The 22,783-nt window shown below is 42.1% G+C and overlaps 1 protein-coding gene across 3 annotated transcripts in view; it reads right to left on the bottom strand.

The window, feature by feature from the left end:
- Positions 1–22,783, bottom strand: part of LOC133556636 (zinc finger and BTB domain-containing protein 5) — a 31,943-nt gene continuing 9,160 nt past the window's right edge. For 2 of the 3 annotated variants that reach the window (XM_061906763.1, XM_061906780.1), the window contains exons 2-4: positions 12,836–13,049; positions 9,988–10,764; positions 1–6,971 (exon numbers count right to left, since the gene is read on the bottom strand). In XM_061906763.1, coding sequence (XP_061762747.1) covers positions 5,823–6,971; positions 9,988–10,764; positions 12,836–13,045 — 2,136 coding nt within the window. In that variant the 5' untranslated portion in view covers positions 13,046–13,049 and the 3' untranslated portion in view covers positions 1–5,822. Of the gene's footprint in view, positions 6,972–9,987; positions 10,765–12,835; positions 13,050–15,376; positions 15,424–22,783 lie in introns of all 3 variants that reach the window. The other variant, XM_061906772.1, reaches the window with a different exon arrangement.

Raw genomic sequence — 22,783 nt, 5'->3', positions numbered from 1 at the left:
CATTTTTCTGGTGTTTTTAATTCAGTCGGTGCAACAATTTAAGAGACTACCACTCTCTTTGGTGTGGTGGCTACTCCATGTTAGCAAAACAGGATTAGAAGCGAAAAGACATAAGGCAGCAACTTGAGCAATCAACGTAGGCATTTCTTTGGCGAGAAGTGCATCTTTTGTTCAGAATGTTTGTTATGGAACCATCCTTTCAACAGGAAGTGGACGGCACCAACACGTCTGATCGGTTGTGTGTGTCGGGTAAGAGTGGGTGGCGAGCGAGTGGAAGCGTCACGTCGTAATGTCAACTGCATTTGTACAAGTTCTGTTCTCCCCGAGGAATTAATTTAGTAGAAAACCGTGTTTTTAGACTGGGAGTGTCCAAACTATTTTAATTGGGGGCCATCTTCGGCTAAATAAATAACATATATATCTATATATAATAAATATATATACATATATACAAATATATATATATATATATATATATGTACACATACACATTTATATACATACATACATACAAATGTACATACAAATATACTTACATATAAACATACATGTACATATATATACATACATACATACATGTACATACATATATATGTATGTACATATATAGACATATATAAATACAAATATATACATATATAAAACTATATACATACATATGTACAAATATGTATGCATATATACACACACACACACACACACTTATAGCCTATACATATGTGTATATACACTGTCATATATACACACGCACACATATATACATATATAAATATATGAGTATATATATATATATCTATACACACACATTACATATATATATGTATATACACACACACATTGAAATGTGCATGTGTATATATACATATATATACTGAATGTACATACATATATACACACATACATATATAGACATAAATATATACAAATATGTATATATATGTATATACAGTACACACACATACCCTATACATGTGTATATTATACACTGTCATATATACATATACACGCACACATATATACATATATATGCATATTGTTTTTACATATATACATACATATATACACACATGTATATATACGTGTGTGTGTGTGTGTATATATATATATATATATATATAAATATATATATATATATATATACATATATATATATATATATACACACACATACATATATACATACACACGTATATGGATATTTAATTATGTGTTGTTCTTGGACATTTTTTTTTATATAATACCCACAAAGCATTGTGTGTAACCATGTGTTGACTTTTTGTGTCGGTTTACTTGCGCCATTAACCGGGCAGCTCGTTTGGATTGGGTCATATATCAAAATGCTGTGCTGCTGACACTTCAACGTGCCTTTAACAGTCGTTATCTTAGATATTCACCTTGTCCAACAGCTGGCGACAAAACTGCCTCATCTATACTGTCAGATATTTAACATCAAGACGGGAGAGAATAGTTTGGACCCATACTATTTTGATACGACTTACTCCCAAAACACTAAATGAAGACGTCAAACAGAAATGACGGGGTGAGTGTTTAGTCATGAGAGTGAGTAAACATGACTATTTGATAAGGTCATTGTGGTGTGAATACTGCCGTTTGCTACTATTTACACCAGGCGTCATTAATATCAATCATTCCTTCTTGTATTTGAACATGGAACAACCTTCTCATGGCTATTTTGTCACGAGCCTCGCACAAACCCAACATGAACAATTCCTCAGATTTTTCTTTGGAAAAAAAATATGTAAAATTTCCACATCTGGCAGGTAATTTTTGATAATTGAAAACTACTCTGCCACTTTTTGCGCACAGTACGGGGATGGCGCTCATAATTAAATTGACAAACAGGCGCTATTTTGTTGTGGAAAGAAAGTTAAAAGGGGAACTGTACTTTTTGGGGGGAATTTAGCCATTCATAGGACACAAACACATATGTTGTCATTTTTTTAATGCATTCTAAGTCGTAAAATATGGCTAGTACGAGGTGGCTAACAATGCAGCTAATCGGGAGTACACAATCGCCCATAAAACCCTCTGAAAACATCCAAAAAGCCCCAACAATACTCCATTTACATGTCGTGAACCGAATATCAACAGCGATATTGTTATTATAAGTGCTAACGCAGACAAACTATTTGAGCTGCTGCATCGCCTCGGAGTTGGGGAAAGTTAATTCTAGATTATATATCATGCCTCTCACCTGGATAGTAGGTCGCGGACATAAACCCGTAGGTTGGTCAACTTTGACATCCGACTTAGAAGCAGGAAAAACATTTGCAGCTACCTTTTTTTTGAATACTATGATGAATTGTTCATGTAAATGGGAAGATATAAACATCCCATCGGTCTATATCCCAGTGACAGCAGACATTGTACAGTGAGTGTGTGTTTTATTATGTTCGTATATCTTGTTTAGCACTAAGCTATGCTGCTAAATGATGTTTAGTGTTTGAATAAAGCTGCATCTTTTAAAACTTGTAGGTCATCCTCCCTATTTTCAGCCTCAAAAAGTAGAAGTTTCTGGATCATGATTTGTCTCAAAGTAGTCTTTGTTGTCTCTCATGAAGTCTGCCATGATTAGTAGTGTTGTTGAAAAGAAAAACAAACATTGTGATACATCTGGGAAATTAATACGCCACCCTATGTTTAAAATGAGCAAAATACGTCAATACATGTTATTATGAATGTTACTACATAACTTACTTACAGTGGGGGTTTTTAAGAGCGCTTTTAGGCTAAATAAAGCAACCACATTGTTAGCTGACTTCTGCTAGCACTTCTTTACGACTTAGAATGAATAAAAAAGAAAAACACGCGTGTCCTTGTCTTACATAAGGATTTGAAGCAGAAGCTGCAGGAAGTTGAGCTATAACGCCACACCGTGGCCTCTCTTGGGGGCGAAAGTATCCCTCCCAATTCGATGTACCACACTGGCACGGAAACAGAAGTTCAAATCATTCAGAGCGAGTGTTTCCCCACCTCAAAAACCACGCATACGTGTCCATATGAGACACAGTAGGTGCGATATGAGATGCATCAAACACGTTTCCAAGCACTGACAAGAAACAAGGAGCACTAGGGATGGGTACCGTTCACATTTGGACCGATACGGTACCGATTACCGGCACCTGGGAATCACTACAGATACTCAACGGTACCAATTGTCCGTTCTTTTGTGTGTGTTTTTGATAATAAAACCAATTTCTATTGCAACTTTTTTTAATCATGGCTGTCTCTTGCACCCTACAAGGTGTTAATACTGTGAGTCAGGGGTGTCAAATGTTCCGGATCAGGCCCTCAAACAGGTTTTATTCGGCCGGCGGGATGAGTTTGCTAAGTATAAAAATGAACCTGAGATGTTTGAATGAAATAAAAACTGCAGTTCTAAATGTGTTAACCGGATATTGCAATAGCAATTTTTTGTGTATTTATAGATGATGCTACGTATATAGAAAATAAACCACATGATGCTAGTACTAGACAGTCAAGAAAAATGATCAAACTACACAAATAACATCCTGCAATTTGATTTTGATATTTTTTTTCCTCGTTAGATTGAAAATTAACAGCAATGAGTTGAATGATGAACATTATCACGTAATTTATTCGGAAAATATAAAAAACGACAAATTAACCGCAACATATAAGTGTTAAAAACAACAACAACAACATTATTATTGTAAATTTGTTCTATTTTTAAACAATCTGAAGATGTCTTTATTTTTAAGTTATCGTGCTGTGATTTTACCAGTCCGGCCCACTTGGGAGTAGTAGATTTAGCTCCATGTGGCCCCCCCTATCTAAAAAGAGTTTGACATCCACGATGTAAGTATTGCACTTTTTTACGCACCAGCTGTTTGGTTTTATCGTCCATCTTCGTTGTAGTTTTCAAATTTGGGAGGTTGTCGAAATCGCCATGTAAATTTGCTAATGGCAGCCTGTAGCACTTAAAAAACAATGTACAGTACATTAATATCAGAATCGCACTTTTTTGGAGCCTGACTTAACTTACGTCGGAGCATTTTTTTGTTGAGTCAATTTCTTTGTTGGTGTTAAAAATTGCAACATTAACTCGAGGTAGTTCGACTGTGCTAGCTCTCAGTGCTGCTGGAGAGACCGCCAAGTACCAAAGTGCAAAGAGTCAGCCGCCCAGGTACTGAAACATGGCACTGTGGGATTTGAGGTGAATTGGGGTGGGACTCAGTACCCATCCCTGCCGTCAACATACACATCTACTTTTCCTTTGAAAAAATAACTATGTTAAACCACAATGTCCAATATTTGAAATAAAAAACAAAAAACTTCTTTTTAGCAGTCATGCCCCCCGAACACACATTATAAGGTGCATTTGGACCCATGTTCCAGTGTTTTGTGACAAGAAACGAAAAGGCCTCAACTTGCTGTGCGTTTTACCTCACACCTTTACATGCGCCCTCCAAGTGCACCGGTGTGTGTGTGTGTGTGTGTGGGGGGGGGGGGGGGGGGGGTAAAAGAAAAGTCCCACCTGTAAACAAAAGTCCAAAGGTGCAAACGTGGTCAGGCAAGATATCAGAACCACCGTCCTGATTTTGACAGTGTCAGGGCATCACCCACAGGGCAGGGCTGTCGAAACTGTGACTTGGGGGATGAAACTCTTTGGCTGGGGGGGGCAAAAGCCCAAGTTGGCACGTTGTGAAAAGGGTAAATGAAAACAAAACACAATCATTTACAAATCCTTTTCAACCGATATTCAATTAAATAGACTGCAAGGACAAGATATTTCATGTTAGCACTGGTAAACTTTATTTTTTGCAAATATTAGCTCATTTGGAATTGGATGCCTGCGACCTGGTTCATAAAAGCTGGCACAGGTGGCAAAAAAGACTGATAAAGTTGAGGAATGCTCATCAAACACTTATTTGGAACATACCACAGGTGAACGGGCTAATTAGGAACAGGTGGGTGCCGTGATGGTGTATAAAAGCAGCTTCCGTGAAATGCTAAGTCGTTCACAAACAAGGACGGGGTGAGGGTCACCACTTTGTCCAAAAGTGCGTGAGCAAATTGTCCAACAGTCTAAGAACAACATTTCTCAACCAGCTATTGCAAGGAATTCAGGGATTTCACCATCTATGGTCTGAAATATCATCAAAAGGTTCAGAGAATCTGGAGAAATCACTTTCGATCCCTCAGGTGGTACTGCATCAAAAAGCGACATCAGTGTGTAAAGCATATCGCCACAAAAACATCAGAAAACCACTGTCAGTAACTACAGTTGGTCGCTACATATGTTAAAACTCTACTATGCAGAGCGAAAGCCATTTATCAACAACACCCAGAACTTTTTTTGCAATGTGTTGTGGCCATTAAATACTAAGTTAATGATTATTTTTCTCAGTTTGAATATTAAATACCTTGTCTTTGCAGTCTATTCAATGGAATATACTGTAAGTTGAAAAGGATTTGCAAATCATTGTATTCTCTTTTTATTTACGTTTTACACAACGTGCCAACGTAACTGGTTTTTGGGTTTGTACATAACTCCACGTGTGTTCATTCATATTTTTGATGCCTTCCGTGACAATCTACAATGTAAATAAATAGTCATTAAAATAAAGAAAACGCTTTGAAATTAGGTCAGATTTCCTATTGAGCGTGGGATGTTTAACGGGTCAAACCGAACAATTAGCCCGCGAGCTGTGGTTTGGACACTCCTGCCATAGGTAGGTATGTTGCCTTAAGTTATGGGTCCATTTGAGGGTTACTTCTTGGCCATTATCTCCCCTTCAAGCATCCTCCGTTCGATTGCGTTTGCAAGACGAGGAGCTCTAAGGGAGGGCGTTGGACATGTTGCTGTTCTGCCAGCGTAGACAAGTGGTCTTTGAGTGCTTGTACAGGTGTGAGGACTGGCTGAAGCGCTTCCCACACTTGAGGCATGCGTAGGGTTTCTCCCCCGTGTGGACGCGGATGTGTTTCTTGCAGTCGGTCAGCGTCAGGAAGGTCTTGCAGCAGATTTTGCAGGCGTACTTGCGAGCGCCCGCCACCACCAGGACGTTGTGCTCCGACAGGGCCTTCTTGCACTTGGACAGCACGTCCGCCGAGGCCCGGGTGAGCTGTGGCGGGAGGGACGTGGGCCGGCCGCCCGGCGCGTTGTACCCGGAGCCCTCGCCGAGGAGCATGGGGCTCGCCAGGCTGGACGAGGAAGAGGCGGAGTCCTGGAGAACGCCGCCCTCCTCCCGCCCCGCGCCGTTGGTCATCTTCGGGGTGACGCGTCTGTAGCCCGGGTATCCCAGGACGCCGGGGGTCGGCCCACCGGCGCTACGCGTGGGCCGTCCTAAGGAATGTAACCCCAGACTGGAGCGCTGGAAGTCCAAACTAAAAGAATCGATCCCTCCCCGCCCTCCATTGCCACCACTTCCTCTATGGTGCCCAAAACCGTCATGCAGCGGGTGAAGGAAAAGAGAATCGGCTTGTATGTTCTCTCTGAACTGAGCACGGCCTTCGCCGTCAGACTGGAGCAGGGAGGACGGCGTTGAACCGGGGATTCCAGGCGCCTCCTGCCTCAGCAGGAAGTTATGGGCCACAGCTTCCCCGGTGGTGGTGTTGGGAAGGTCATCCTCGCCACCAATCAAGCTTCCGCCGCTGCCACTCCCGAAATCCTTCGGACTCAGGAAGCTGGAAACAATGAAGTCGGGTTTGCTGTCCACGCCGTTGCTGCACCTGAAGCCAGCCCCGCCCCCTCCTCCCATGCTGGCCTTGAGGAGGAGCTGCGAGCCGGATTGCAGCAGCGAGTCGGAGCTGGGCTGCGGTTCTGGATTGAAGCCGCGGTCGTCGCTGCTCTCCGGGCTCAGCTCCACTTTCTCCGCCTCCTCCCCGCCCGCAGGCTCAGCCGGGTCACTGCCTTCCGCCTGCGACGTCACGTCGCTGACTTCGTCCGCCGGCTCGGGTGAACTTAGCGGCTCCTGTTTGACCAGAACCTGAGGGAGAGCACGGATGTGGTTTTACAAAATGTCAAGGTGGGTGGAGTAGCCAAAAATTGTTAGTTACTAGGGATCCATCCATTAATTTTCTACCGCTTGTCCCTTTTGGGGTGGCGGGGGGTGCTGGAGCCTATCTCAGCTACAATCGGGCAGAAGGCGGGGTACACCCTGGACAAGTCGCCACCTCATCAAAGGGCCGTTCCTTTGGATGTCAAATTTTTTTTTTTTTCGAATTAATCTCAATTCTTATTTGTCACAGTTTTTAATCAATTAAATAATATATATATATTTTTTTGTTTTATATGCGTCCTGTCCAGCCTTTCAGGCAAATCATATTGTTGTGTCATATTGGATACTTCTCATGTTGCCTTTTTTGTGTTGGACTTTATTAAATGTTTGGCTAGAATTTTATGGAACCAAACCAGTTTTCTTTAAAGTACCGTATTTTTCAGATTATAAGGCGCACTTAAAATCCTTTCATTTTCTCAAAACTCGACAGTGCGCCTAATGTACGGAATAATCCTGGTCATGCTTACCGACCTCGAAGCAATTTTATTAGGTACATGGTGTAGTGATAAGTGTGACCAATAGATGGCAGTCACACATAAGAGGTACGTGTCGATTGCAATATGATGCCAGTAAACAACTTAAACACTTTAAACGTTCCATTGAAAATATAGAACATTACACACGGTGCTCAAAAATCAGTCAAAACGTTTTAGTACGACTTTGAAGCTGCACCGCTTGATGGATTGTCGGTCCATTACAGCAACCGTAGTCAGACATACAAGTATGTGTTATATGTCTTTTATGTTGCACGATTGCGCCAGGTAAAATTCCTAGTTTGTGAACCCTTTCTCAAACAATGGCAATAAAAACTTTCTGATTCTGATTATTATGGTGTGTGTATGACTGCAAAATGGTACCCATCAGCAGACATATTAACCGGTATTTTGTTTCACAATATTATGCAAAAACAACTTTTCTTACCATCTGGTACCTGCTGATCTGTATTTGGGATCTGCATAAGTCCTGAAAATTTGCGCAGTTCCATTGGCAGCAAAACAGGCTGCCAATGGAATGGTGTTCCTGGGATTAAAAGGCCTCACCTTTTCTCCTTCAAACATATTGCTGGGTATTGTGGCCAAAAAGCTCCGTTTTTGTTTCATCTGACATCACATGGACAAAGATAAGACCTTCTGGAGGAAAGTTCTGTGGTCAGATGAAACAAGAATGGAGCTGTTTGGCCACAATACAATAATCCCAGGAACACTATGCCTACCGTCAAGCATGGTTGTGGTAGTATTATGCTCTGGGCTTGGTTTGCTGCTAATGGAACTGGTGCTTTACAGAGAGTAAATAGGACAATGAAAAAGGAGGACTACCTCCAAATTCTTCAGGACAAGCTAAAATCATCAGCCCGGAAGTTGGGTCTTGGGCGCAGTTGGGTGTTCCAACAGGACAATGACCCCAAACACACGTCAAAAGTGGTAAAGGAATGGCTATGTCAGGCTTTCCCCTGACAGTTTGTCTATGTTTTAGTTTTTCCCTTGCATCAAAGCGCTTTGAGTCACTAGAGAAAAGCGCTATATAAATATAATTCACTTCACTTCATTTGTCTGTTTCCTCTGTTTAGTATCTCCTGTCTTTAGTTCCTGTCTAGTGCTCTTATTTCGTCAGCTTCCTGTCTTGTTCCCTGAGTGCCGTGTTCCTCCTCAGCTGGAGCTGATTGGCACCTGGCCACACCCGTTTCCAATCAGCCTGCTCCTATTTGTACCTGCTTTGTCTTGTGTCAGTTGCTGGATCATTGTATTGTCATTTGGATTTGTCATTGCCATATGTTGCTCTTATCGTGTCTGTGATTCTTTTCAGCTATTACCTGTCGTGCTACATTTTGTACTGGTCGTCGTAGCGGTAAGCTGTTCTTGTTAGCCATTAGTTATTTCCAGTTTTTCTGTTTGCTATCCACTAGCTTCCATGCTAAAGTTCCTTTTTGTTTTCTAGCTTCCAGTGCTTGCTCCCTTAGTTTGTTATTCCGCCCACGTGCGTGCTTTTTGTTTGTTCTTGTTTAGTTTTAATTAAATCATGTTTTCATATTCTATACCTGCCTCCTTCTCTGCATCTTTGGGTTCGTCAACAACAATTACCTCTGACAGGCTAAATCTGGCTAGAATGAAGGTTTTTGAATGGCCTTCCCAAAGTCCTGATTTACACATATGGACAATGCTGAAGAAACAAGTCCATGTCAGAAAACCAACACATTTAGCTGAATTGCACCAATTTTGTCAAGAGGAGTGGTCAAAAATTCAAACAAAAGCTTGTGGATGGCTACCAAAAGCGCCTTATTGCAGTGAAACTTGTAACCAAATATTAACATTGCTGTACGTATACTTTTGACACAGTGGATTTGCTCACATTTTCAGTAGACCCATGATAAATTCACAAAAGAAGCAAACTTCATGGATGCTTTTTGTGACCAACAAGTATGTGCTCCAATCACTATCACAAAAAAATAAGAGTTGTTGAAATAATTGTAAACTCAAGTCAACCCTGACATTATGTTGTTTACACGTGTTTGTAATTTTTTTGACCACGACTGTATTTACATGTCATTTTTTATTTTTAGTACAATTGCAAAAAACCTCTGCAAATTGTCATTATGGGGTATTGTGTGTAGAATTGTGAGGACAAAATTAATGTATTACATTTAGGAATAAGGGTGTGACATAACAAAATGTGGAAAAACTACACATGTTGTAATGTTGGCGACTTGTCCAGGGTGTACATTGCCTTCCGCCCGAATGCAGCTGAGACCAAAAGGGACAAGCGGTAAAAAATGGATGGATGGATATTATAATGTATGGAGGAAAGCAGGCACCGCTCATCAGACCCACACCATCCTGACAGTGGCAGCATCATGCTTTGGGGTTGGTTATCAGCGGCAGGACCTGGTAGACTTGTCAGGATAGAGGGAACGGTGAATGCAGCCATGTATGTAAGTTGGGGTCTTTACCTTGTGTTCGTCCGCCCCCTCTTCCTCCTCGCCTCCTGACTTGATCTTCATCCCCGCTCTGTTGCCCTGGGGGTCTCCGTCCTCCATGTCCTCCTCCTTGCCCACCCCTGCCTGCAGCCTCCCTGAGTCCTCCCCCTCGCAGCGCCCGCCATCCGACTGACTCGGCATCTGGGGGTCGTCCTGCGGGGCGCACAGTCCGCCCACCTCCAAAGTGGAGTGCTCCCCCATTTTGTGGGAGTCGGGCGACAGAAGCCCTCCTTCTTCCCGGCCTTGCGACAGCAGCCCTAAGTTGGGTGCGGAGGGCCGCCCGGGCTGCCTCTGCCTGGGCGGCTCCTCGTTCGCTCCCAGGGAGGGCTTGCGCTTGTGGAAGCGGCGGACGGGGAAGGGGGCTCTCTGCTCCACCGCCTGGTCCTCCTCCATCACGCCCAGAGCGGAGCTAACCAGACTGAGCCCCAGCTGCTGCAGCAGGAAGGATCGCTGCAGCTTGGAGGTGGCGGCGTTGGAGGCCAGGTTGGCGTTGGCGGCCGAGGCGGCGCTCTCGCCCGCCTGCTGCCGGTGCCGCTGCTCCTGCTGCTGGCGGGGAGGGGCCGGTCTGTCGCGGGGCGGAGACGCAGGCAGGGTGCGCGTGATCAGGTAGTGCTTGCAGGCTTTCACCACGTTGTTGAGGTGCAGGTGGGAGGCGGCCAGCAGGATGTCCATCACGTTGCTCTCTCCCAGCATGAGGGTGGAGGTGTACATCATGTCCACCAGCGCCGCAAACGCCTCCGCTGTCACCACCTGCACACATCATCCTTCATTCCGGGTGTGCCCATTGTGGCCATGAGGGTGTGGTCTTCCGTGCTGTTACACCCATTTTTTACATGCTTTAATTTTGGTAATTCTTCTTACCAAGTCATGTGCTAATGCTAATTTTTTCAACTAAGGTTCCACTTTTTTCTCTACCGGTAATTCGGCAGCTTTACACCTTAGAGTCATTATTTCGTATGTGACACATGCTAACTGTTAGCATGCTAACTTTTTCAGCCGATTTTCCACTTTTTTCTCTAATTTTACAACCATACACAGAGTCATACAACTTGGTATGTGACACATGCTAACCGTTAACATGCTAATGTTAACATGGTGGCATGCTAACTCTTTTAAAAGCTTATTTTACACTTTCTTCTCTAATTCTGCAGCCATACACATTAGAGTCATACAACTTGGTATGTGACACATGCTAACCGTTAACATGCTAATGTTACTTTTGGATCTAATGTGACACCTTTTTCTCTAACTCCGCAGCAACACATCGTGGAGTCATATAACTTGGTATGTGACACGTGCATGCTACCTTTTTCTTACCCCAAAGCCATATAACTCGGTATGTGACACATGCTGTTAGCATCCTAATGTTACTTTTTGAGGTAATCTTACACTTTTTCCTCTAATTCTGCAGCAATACACCTTAAAGCAGGGGTGTCAAACTCAAATACAGAGGGGCCAAAATTCAAAACTGAACAAAGCCGTGGGCCAAGGTTGAACAAATTAACCTTTTAATAGGGACCCAAACAAGTTTTGCAGTGAATATTGAACAAGTAAAGCTTATAAAAGGCAGCACGGTGGTACAGGGGTTACTGCATCTGCCTCACAATACGAAGGTCCTGAGTAATCCTGGGTTCAATCCCGGGCTTGGGATCTTTCTGTGTGGAGTTTGCATGTTCTCCCCGTGACTGCGTGGGTTCCCTCCGGGTACTCCGGCTTCCTCCAATGGAACAGGCAGAGCTTATATAACGAAGTAGTGCAAAATCAACTTTGAAAAAACATCAGTGGTATATTAAATAACATTTAATTAAAAAAATTAATGCCCTCTTTTCTATTTGCAGCCTTCTGAGGTAAATATCAACATTAACTTTTTCCACAGGCTAATAAATTCGAAAATTTAAAAAAAGAGGTGGGCGGGGTTTGGTGGTAGCGAGGGGTGTATATTGTAGCGTTCCGGAAGAGTTAGTGATGCAAGGGGTTCTGGGTATTTGTTAAGTTGTGTTTATGTTGTGTTACGGTGCGGGTGTTCTCCCGAAATGTGTTTTGTCATTCTTGTTTGGTGTGGGTTCAGTGTGGCGCATATTTGTAACAATGTTAAAGTTGTTTATACGGCCACCCTCAGTGTGACCCGTATGACTCTTGACCCAAGTATGTGTGTGTGAAAGCCGCATATATTATGTAACTTGGCCAGCACGCTGTTTATATGGATGAAAAGAGTATGTGACGGCATGTTGTAGAGGACGTTAAAGGCAGTGCCTTTAAGGCACGCTCCCAATATTGTTGACCGGGTGGAAATTGGGAGAATGGTTGCCCAGGGAGATTTTCGGGAAAGGCACTAAACTTCGGGAGTCTCCCGGGAAAAATTGGGAGGGTTGGCAAGTATGAGTATTAGCGGTGAATGTGGTGTTACCGGCGGGCCAGCTCTGATGTTAATTTGATATTGCCTCAAGGGCCAAATGAAATTAAGTGATGGGCCAAATTTGGCCCGCGGGCCAGAGTTTAACACCCATGCCTTAGAGTAATATAACTTGGTAAGTGACACATGCTAACTGTCAGCATTCTAATGTTACTGACTACAATATATATATATATATATTTTTTTCATTATTATTATCTATATTTTGTAATGTACACAGTGACAAATACATAAACAGTTGCAATCAAAGGCAATTAATAGTTAAAATCTTGGCTATTGCACCTCCTCGGCTCCCACAAACCAAGAATTGTTCTAATTGGGCCCGAATAATCCTTCTGTTCAAACACTGCAGTTGAAGGGGACCATGCTGCCTCGCCTACACTCAAAAAGGGTCCTCAAGGTCCTCACCTCGCTGTCGAGCTGGATCATATTCATACTGGCGTCTCCCTCCGTGACCGTGAACAGGGCTCTGAAGTGGGTGCTGCAGGCCGCTAGCACGGAGCGATGGGCCTTGAAGTGTCGATTGCCCACCACGATGACGCAATCACACAACTGACTGTGCAGACGCTGGTAATTGAGCTGCTGGAAGATTTGCTCAAAGTGGCCTGGGAAGTCCATTCTCCTGCGGGCAAGATTGAAACAAGTGAATCAGTAAACAGTAGCGAAGTCACTCCTTTCAATTCCACTTAGAAATCGACCGTAACGTTTTTTTGGGCTGATACCGATTATTAGTACAATGTTTAAGGCGCACTTAAAATCCTTTCATTTTCTCAAAACTCCAGAGTGCACCTTATAACCCGGTGCGCCTAATGTACAAAATAATTTTGGTTGTGCTTCCCGAGCTCGAAGCTATTTTATATGATGAGTAATCATAAGTGCCACCAGTAGATGGCAGTCACACATACATAAGAGATATGTGTAGACTGCAATATGACCCAATTAAACAACACAAAAACGTTATATGTTCCATTGTGTAGAGATGTCCGATAATATCGATGATACTGATAAATGCTTCAAAATGTAATATCGGAAATTATCGATTTTCAAAAAGTAAAATGTATGTCTTTTTAAAACGCTGCTAGATGGAGTGGTACACGGACGTAGGGAGTGCCCCTCCCGAAAATCTCCCGGGGCAACCATTCTCCCTGAATGTCTCCCGATTTCCACCCCGGCAAAAATATAATCACATATCATCCAAGGCTATTTACACACACACACACACACACACACACACACACACACACACACACACACACACACACACACACACACACACACACACACACACACACACACACACACACACACACACACACACACGAATGCAAGGCATACTTGGTCAAGAGCCATACAGGTCACACTGAGGGTGGCCATATAAACAACTTTAACATTGTTACGAATATGCGCCACACTGTGAACCCACACCAAACAAGAATGACAAACACATTTCGGGAGAACATCCGCACCGTAACACAACATAAACACAACAGAACCTAATAGCCAGAAGCCCTTGCAGCACTAACTCTTCCGGGACGCTACAATAAACACCCCCACTACCCCCCACCCCCAACTCAACCCGGCCCTCCACAACTCCTTCCACCTCAACCTCCTCATGCTCTCTCAGCCACCCACACTTGTTTAAATGTAACATATATATTAAGTTTCACTGTGTAAAAATGCTTTGAGTCACTAAAGAAAAGCTCTATAAAAATATAATTCAATTGCCTTCACAACTATTCAGGGTTTTTTCACATTTTTTTGTAACAACTATTTGTTAATGAATCGTCCATAAATTAGCTGCACTGTGGAGTAGCAGCTTATTGGGGCTGTGAATCTTTGGGAACCACACAATTCGATTCGATTCTGAGGGGTAATGATTCGATTTGGAATCGATCCCCGATTCAAAATCAATGCTTTTTAATAACATTGGGTGCCAGGTCTATGATGAACTACATTCCTCTATCTAATACATAAACAGCTCTGATAACGGTTTGTATTACTTAATTTTTTGATGGATAAAATTCTAGTCAAACATTTAATAAAGTCAAATACAAATAGGTAGAGATGTCCGATAATACCGATATTATCGTCCGATAAATGCTTTAAAATGTAATGTCGGAAATGATCGGTTTCAAAATTATCGGTACTGACTTTATAAAACGCTGCTGTGTACACAGACATAGGGAGGAGTACAGACCGCCAATAAACCTTAAAGGCACTGCCTTTGCGTGCCGGCCCAATCACATAATATCTACGGCTTTTCAAACACACACACAAGTGAATGCAACGCATACTTGGTCAACAGCCATGAGGTCACACTGAGGGTGGCCGTATAAACAACTTTAACATTGTTACAAATATGCGCCACACTGTGAACCCACACCAAACAAGAATGACAAACACATTTCAGGAGAACATCCGCACTGTAACACAACATAAGCACAACAGAACAAATACCCAGAACCCCTTGCAGCACTCTCTCTTTTGGGACGCTACAATATACACCCCCGCTACATTTTAAAGCATTTATCGGCCAATATTATCGGACATCTCTAACAGAAATAGTATACTGTATCAACATTTGTACTTCAAAATATAGAAAATATCCTGGTAAAAATTGGTAAAAATATGGCATTTCCTACATCACAATAACTCACCATCTACTCCAGGGCTATTTAACTCCATCACGAAGAGGGCCACAGTTTCTACAGCCCAAGGGCTCAGGGGCGGGAGGACTTTGAAATGTGGTAGTTTCCTCAGAAAGTGCCTCCGCGGATTATCTTACTTTGAGACTTTGCAAAGTAAACACATGGACTTTCACACTGCACTGTCAATAAACGTGTTATTCTGCCTTCGCTGCTCCTTTCCAGTGTGTGCAGCTATTTAACAGTTTGAAGAAAAAGAAGCTCTTGAGGATTGAAGTTCCTTGTTTTTGAAATATTTTCCTACCTTCTTTTTATTTCTTTACACTTCTTCTTTCATTTGGGTTCGTCAGACTGAAAATAAACACATACAAACATCCATTGTGTATTTGAGGTGGATAAAATAGTTTTGATTTTAATATAATCACACGATAAACTACTAATGTTTACACAACATTCACACACCAAACATTGTATGGGACTTATCACTATAAGCCTTGTCGCCCTCCACTGGTCAAATTTAGCACTACATGTATAAAACCATGTTTAATCGTTACTTCCAAACAAATAACAACACCACCACGAATACAAAAGACATCACAAAGTCAGCAATTTTAATACAAAACAAACTAAATATTTTTATGCACAAATTATATCTACTTACAAACTAAGCTTGATTAGTAAACGTGAATAATCGATTATTTGTTTATCTTACATGAAATAATGCAGACAGTTCTAAAATTGTGCTGACCGGAGCAAGCCACCTCACCGAGAGATCCAACCAGAGCCTTATTTTAGGACACTTATGTTCCAGTTTTGCACAATTTTCTACTAATTTCATAAACTGAATTATTCAACTGTTTCTTTTTGTGTGAATGCTCCAAAACATTTACACATATGGTTTTCTACACCAAAATTCATCTATTTATTATTCAACTTCTTCTTCTTCTTCACCCAATTCAAAGCGTTCCAACTTCAAACTGTTCAGCCTATTCGGGAATTGCGGGATTTCCCTAGACAAATTCCAATAATTCCCATATTTCCCAGTTTGCCGGGACATTTTTCCCTTTCCAAAAGAATTGGCCATTTTTTAAACTTTGACCATTTCCACGTTTTTCAACCGATTTAAATCATTCCACCTTAGAAATATTCCACTCATCCTGAACATTGAAAAGATCAATTTTCCAAGTTTAAAAAAATTTCAGGAATTCCCAGAATTCCCGTTTTTTTCTACTTCTTTTTTTACCCTTTTTTCTGGCGACTACTTCTTCCACATTTTTCAACGCATTTCAAGCGTTCCGCCGTCAAATCATTCCTCTTAGTCAGGACAAGAGAACAAGCAGTTTTTCAAACTAGAAACATTCCTGGTTTTCCGGAAATTCCATAATACCATTTCCAGTGGTGTGTAGAGTAGCCAGAAATTGTACTCAAGTAAGAGTACTGTTACTTTAGAGATTTATTACTCAAGTAAAAGTAAGGAGTAGTCACCCAAATATTTACTTGAGTAAAAGTAAAAAGTATGTTGTGAAAAAACTACTCAAGTACTGATTAACTGATGAGTAACCTGTTTGTTTAATGATTACGGCAACAAATAATGCACAAAAACATAAAATTAGCAACGAGCAAATTCAGAGCCAGGAATATCTCTTGAGCAACTAAAACAATAATATATATCAAATAATAGTACATTAAAATAAATAAAACAATTGGGCACATTGAGCCACAATAACTTAACAGCACCATAGGCTTAGTAGGCATTGATTGATTGATTGAAACTTGTATTAGTAGATTGCACAGTACAGTACATATTCCGTACAATTGACCACTAAATGGTAACATCCCAATAAGTTTTTCAACGTTAATCAATTACTTAATAAATGACGTGATCTACCTCATATATACATATACATACATACACATATCACATAGATACACACCATCAATCCAACTTCTTGCGCTTATCCGAGGTCGGGTCGCGGGGGCAACAGCCTAAGCAGGGAAACCCAGACTTCCCTCTCCCCAGCCACTTCCTCTAGCTCTTCCCGGGGGATCCCGAGGCGTTCCCAGGCCAGCCGGGAGACATAGTCTTCCCAACGTGTCCTGGGTCTTCCCCGTGGCCTACTACCAGTTGGACGTGCCCTAAACACCTCCCTAGGGAGGCGTTCGGATGGCATCCTGACCAGATGCCCGAACCACCTCATCTGGCTTCTCTCGATGTGAAGGAGCAGCGGCTTTACTTTGAGGTCCTCCCGGATGGCAGAGCTTCTCACCCTATCTCTAAGAGAGAGCCAAGCCACACGGCGGAGGAAACTCATTTCGGCCGCTTGTACCCGTGATCTTATCCTTTCGTTCATGACCCAAAGCTCATAACCATAGGTGAGGATGGGAACGTAGATCGACCGGTAAATTGAGAGCTTTGCCTTCCGGCTCAGCTCTTTCTTCACCACAACGGATCTGTACAACGTCCGCATTACTGAAGACGCCGCACCGATCCGCCTGTCGATCTCACGATCCACTCTTCCCTCACTCGTAAACAAGACTCCTAGGTACTTGAACTCCTCCACTTGGGGCAGGGTCTCCTCCCCAACCCGGAGATGGCACTCCACCCTTTTCCGGGCGAGAACCATGGACTCGGACTTGGAGGTGCTGATTCTCATTCCGGTCGCTTCACACTCGGCTGCAAACCGATCCAGTGAGAGCTGAAGATCCGGGTAAGATGAAGCCACCAGGACGACATCATCTGCAAAAAGCAGAGACCTAATCCTGCGGTCACCAAACCGGAACCCCTCAACGTCTTGACTCGGCCTAGAAATTCTGTCCATAAAAGTTATGAACAGAATCGGTGACAAAGGACAGCCTTGGCGGAGTCCAACCCTCACTGGAAATGTGTTCGACTTACTGCCGGCAATGCGGACCAAGCTCTGGCACTGATCGTACAAGGAGCGGACCGCCACAATAAGACAGTCCGATACCCCATACACTCTGAGCACACCCCACAGGACTTCCCGAGGGACACGGTCGAATGCCTTCTCCAAGTCCACAAAGCACATGTAGACTGGTTGGGCAAACCCCCATGCACTCCTAAGCACCTCGCCGAGAGCACAGAGCTGGTCCACAGCTCCACGACCAGGACGAAAACCACACTGCTCCTCCCGAACCCGAGGCCCGACCATCCGGCGCAGCCTCCTCTCCAGCACACCCGAACAAACCCCACCGGGAAGGCCGAGGAGTGTGATCCCACGATAGTTGGAACACACCCTCCGGTCCCCCTTCTTAAAGAGAGGAACCACCACCCCGGTCTGCCAATCCAGAGGTACCATCCCGATGTCCACGCGAGATATATATATTATATATATATACACACAGTATATAATTTGTATTTATTTATTTTGCCGTAATTGTTTACATGTTAAAGGTGTTTAATGAATATACAGGTGCTGGTCATATTATTAGAATATCATGAAAAAGTTGATTTATTTAATTAATTCCATTTAGAAAGTCAAACTTGTTGAATGTACACATTCATTGCAAACAGACTGATACATTTCAAGTGTTTTTTGCCAAAAAGGAGATGATTATTGCTGACAACCAATGAAAACCCTAAATTCAACATTTCAGAAAATTAGAATATGGTGAAAAGGTCAGATATTGAAGACACCTGGTGCCACACTCTAATTAGCTAACTAACTCAAAACACCTGGAAAAACCTTTAAATGGTCTCTCGTTTTGATTCTGTATGACACACAATCATGGGGAAGACTGCTGACTTAAAACTTTCCAAAAGATGACCATTGATACTTTAAAGAAGGAGGGCAAGACATAAAAGGTCATTGCCAAAGAGGTTGGATGTTCCCAGAGCTCTGTGTCCAACCACATTAATAGAGAGGCGAAGGGAAGACAAAGATGTGGTAGAAAAAAGTGTACAACAAGAGGGATAACCGCGCCCTGGAGAGCATTGTCAAACAAAACCGATTCAAAAATGTGGGGGAGATCCACAAAGAGTGGACTGCAGCTGGAGTCAGTGCTTCAAGAACCACCACGCACCGACGTATGCAAGATATAGGCTTCAGCTGTCGAATTCCTTTTGTAAAACCACTCTTGAATAAGAGACAACATCAAAAGCGTCTCGCCTGGGCTCAAGACAAAAAGGACTGGACTGCTGCTGAGTGGTCCAAAGTTATGTTTTCAGATGAAAGTAAATTTTGTATCTCCTTTGGAAATCAAGATCCCAGAGTCTGGAGGAAGACAGGAGAGGCACAGAATCCACGTTGCCTGAAGTCCAGTGTCAAATTTCCACAATCGGTAATGGTCTGGGGTGCCATGTCATCTGCTGGTGTTGGTCCACTGTGTTTCCTGAGGTCTAGGGTCAATGCAGCAGTCTACCAGGAAGTTTTAGAACACTTTATGCTGCCTGCCGTGGACACATTTTATGGAGGTGAAGATTTTATTTTCCAACATGACTTGGCACCTGCACATAGTGCCAAATCTACCAGTACCTAGTTTAAGGACCATGGTATCCCTAATCTTGATTGGCCTGCAAACTCACCTGACCTTAACCCCATAGAAAACCTGTGGGGTATTGTGAAGCGGAAGATGCGAGATGCCAGACCCAACAATGCTGAAGAGCTGAAGGCCACTATTAAAGCAACCTGGGCTCTCATAACACCTGAGGAGTGCAACAGACTGGTCGACTCCATGCCACGCCGTATTGCTGCAGCAATTCAGGCAAAAGGAGCTGCAACTAAGTACTGATTGCCGTTCATGCTGAAACTTTCCATGTTCATACTTTTCAGTTGGCCCACATTTCTAAAAAATATTTTTTGGTACTAGTCGTAACTAATATTCTAATTTTCTGAGATACCGAATTTGGGATTTTCAGTAATTGTCAGTACTAATCATCAAAATTTAAAGAAATAAACATTTCAAATATATCACTATGTCTGTAATGAATTGATAAAATATGCAAGTTTCACGTTCTGAATATAATTACTGAAATATATCAACTTTCATGATATTCTAATCATATGAACAGCACCTGTACATGCATGTTTAACACAGATTCCTATCTTTCATGAAGACATGCACATAAGTTGGTGTATTACCTGATTCTGATGACTTGCATTGATTGGAATCAGACAGTAGTGCTGATAAGGTCCTCGTTTTCAAGTGGAGGAGAAAAAAAGTTCCTCTTTTCTGTCTAATACCACATGAAACTCGTTTGTTTTTGGCATCTTATTTGTCCAGCTTCCATATTTGTATTCATACACTTTACAAGAAATACATTGGCAGCAAACTGCTTGCTAGCTTGTTTGCGCTGGCTTTCGGATACTCTTATTTTGTTAGCGCGGGCCCGATGGAGCGGCACTTTTATTGTGAAGACAGGAACTGTGCGATCAGTCTTTAGGCTTTTGACGGGAAGTACGGCTGAAATAAAAAGTGTCTTTTTTCCCTTTACACTTTTGATTGATTGATTGAAACTTTTATTAGTAGATTGCACAGTACATATTCCGTACAATTGACCACTAAATGGGAACAGCCCAATAATTTTTTCAACTTGTTTAAGTCGGGTTTTACGTGTGACAGTCATGTGACCGCCTGGCTCTGTTTGATTGGTCCAACGTCACCAGTGACTGCATGTGATTGGTGAAAGGCAGGCATGCGTAGATCCTACTTTGAAAAACCAAAACAAACATTAATAGATCGATAAAAAAAAGTAGCGAGTAGCGAGCTGAATGTAGATACATGGAGCGGAGTAAAAGTAGCTTTTCTTCTCTATAAATCTACTCAAGTAAAAGTAAAAGTAAAAGTGTGTTGCATTAAAACTACTCTTAGAAGGACAATTTATCCCAAAAGTTACTCAAGTAGAAGTAATGGAGTAAATGTAGCGCGTTACTACCCACCTCTGACCATTTCTCATTTCAACATGTCACTATTTCAACATTTCTGGGTGGGAGGAAGCCGGAGTACCTGGCGGGAACCCACGCAGTCACAGAGAGAACATGCAAACTCCACACAGAAAGATCCCAAGTGCAGGATCAAACCCCGGACCTTCATATTGTGAGAGTACATATTCCGCACAATTGACCACTAAATAATAACGCCCGAATAAGTTTTTTAACTTGTTTAAGTCGGCGTCCACGTTAATCAATTAATTTTGATTGATTAATTGATGGATTGAAACTTTTATTAGTAGATTGCACAGTTCAGAACATATTCCGTACAATTGACCACTAAATGGTAACACCCCAATACGTTTCTCAACTTGTTTAAGTCGTGGTCCACGTTAATCAATTCATGGTACAAATAAATACTATCAGCATAATACAGTCATCACACAAGTTAATCATCATAGTATATACATTGAATTATTTACATTATTTACAATCCGGGAGGTGGGATGTGGAAGGGGTTGAAGTGGGGGGGTTAGGTATGGTTCATATCAGCACTTCAGTCATCAACAATTATATCATCTGAGAAATGGACATTGTAAAAATGTAGGTCGGACTTTGTGGTAACATGGAGCTGACTATGACATAAAACCAACACATTTTACACATAAATAGGCTATTTTCAAGTAGAAGTACGTCATGCCGGCGTACAATATCACAACAAATGGCATTTCTATGGTTATTGTCAGTACTATCAGAAAACAAGGACGAAAACCAACTACAACAAACGCTAGCAATGGTTATACTGGTGAAAAGGGGGGAGAGCATGCTTAGCAGCCTAATGTACGCCCAAAACTAAAGAGAAGACATTTTACCGAGGTTTTGTTTGATTGATTGAAACTTTTATGGGTAGATTGCACAGTACAGTACATATTCTCTACAATTGACCACTAAATGGTAACACGCCAATAAGTTTTCCAACTTGTTTAAGTCGGGGTCCACGTTAATCTATTCATGGTAACATTAAGCCGACTTTGACATAAAACCAACACATTTACACATAAAATAGGCTGATTTCAAGAAGAAGTCATGCCTGTGTAAAATAGCACAACAAATGGCATTCATATGGTTATTGTCAGTACTATCACAAAACAAGGACTAAAACCAACTACAACCAACGCTAGCAAATGGTTATACTGGTGAACATAAGTAGAGCATGCTTTGCAGCTTAATGTACGCCCAAAACTAAAGAGAATACATTTTACCAAGGTATATTTCTAACTAGGGCTGTTGGCCCTGTGATGAGGTGGCGACTTGTCGAAGGTGTACACCGCCTTCCGCCCAAATGCAGCTGAGATAGGCACAAGCGACTCCAAAACTATGTGTAGATTCCTAAAGTGGCCTTAAGCTTGACGCTCCTTTACTATCACATTCACTCCGCTTGCTGCGACAACAACAAAACAAAACTCCAGACGTTCTTCTTCGTTTGTATGGTTTACTTGTGATCTTAATAATTCAAAACATAAAACAGTCACGATGTGGGAACAAATGAATGACAAAATAAAGACAGTTTGTTGCAGTACTAGTTAGAACAAGTATGAATGACAATAAGTATGAGTGAGGTCAAAAAACTGTGTGGCTCGATTCCACCGCACCTGACAGCAATTACCCATGACACCTTGCGTCCAAAAACCCCCTTACCACACAGATCCTTCCGCCATATATGCACTTAAAACAGTTACGTCATCAAATCATTTTGACAAATATAATAATTACCCCTAAAGTGAGATTTATATAATTACTCTAAGCATTCAATATATACATTT

Source organism: Nerophis ophidion, linkage group LG01, assembly GCF_033978795.1.
Source record: "Nerophis ophidion isolate RoL-2023_Sa linkage group LG01, RoL_Noph_v1.0, whole genome shotgun sequence".
In the NCBI taxonomy this organism is placed as follows: domain Eukaryota; kingdom Metazoa; phylum Chordata; class Actinopteri; order Syngnathiformes; family Syngnathidae; genus Nerophis; species Nerophis ophidion.
Note: the sequence above shows the minus strand (reverse complement) of the source record. Positions and strands in the feature narration are given on the sequence as shown.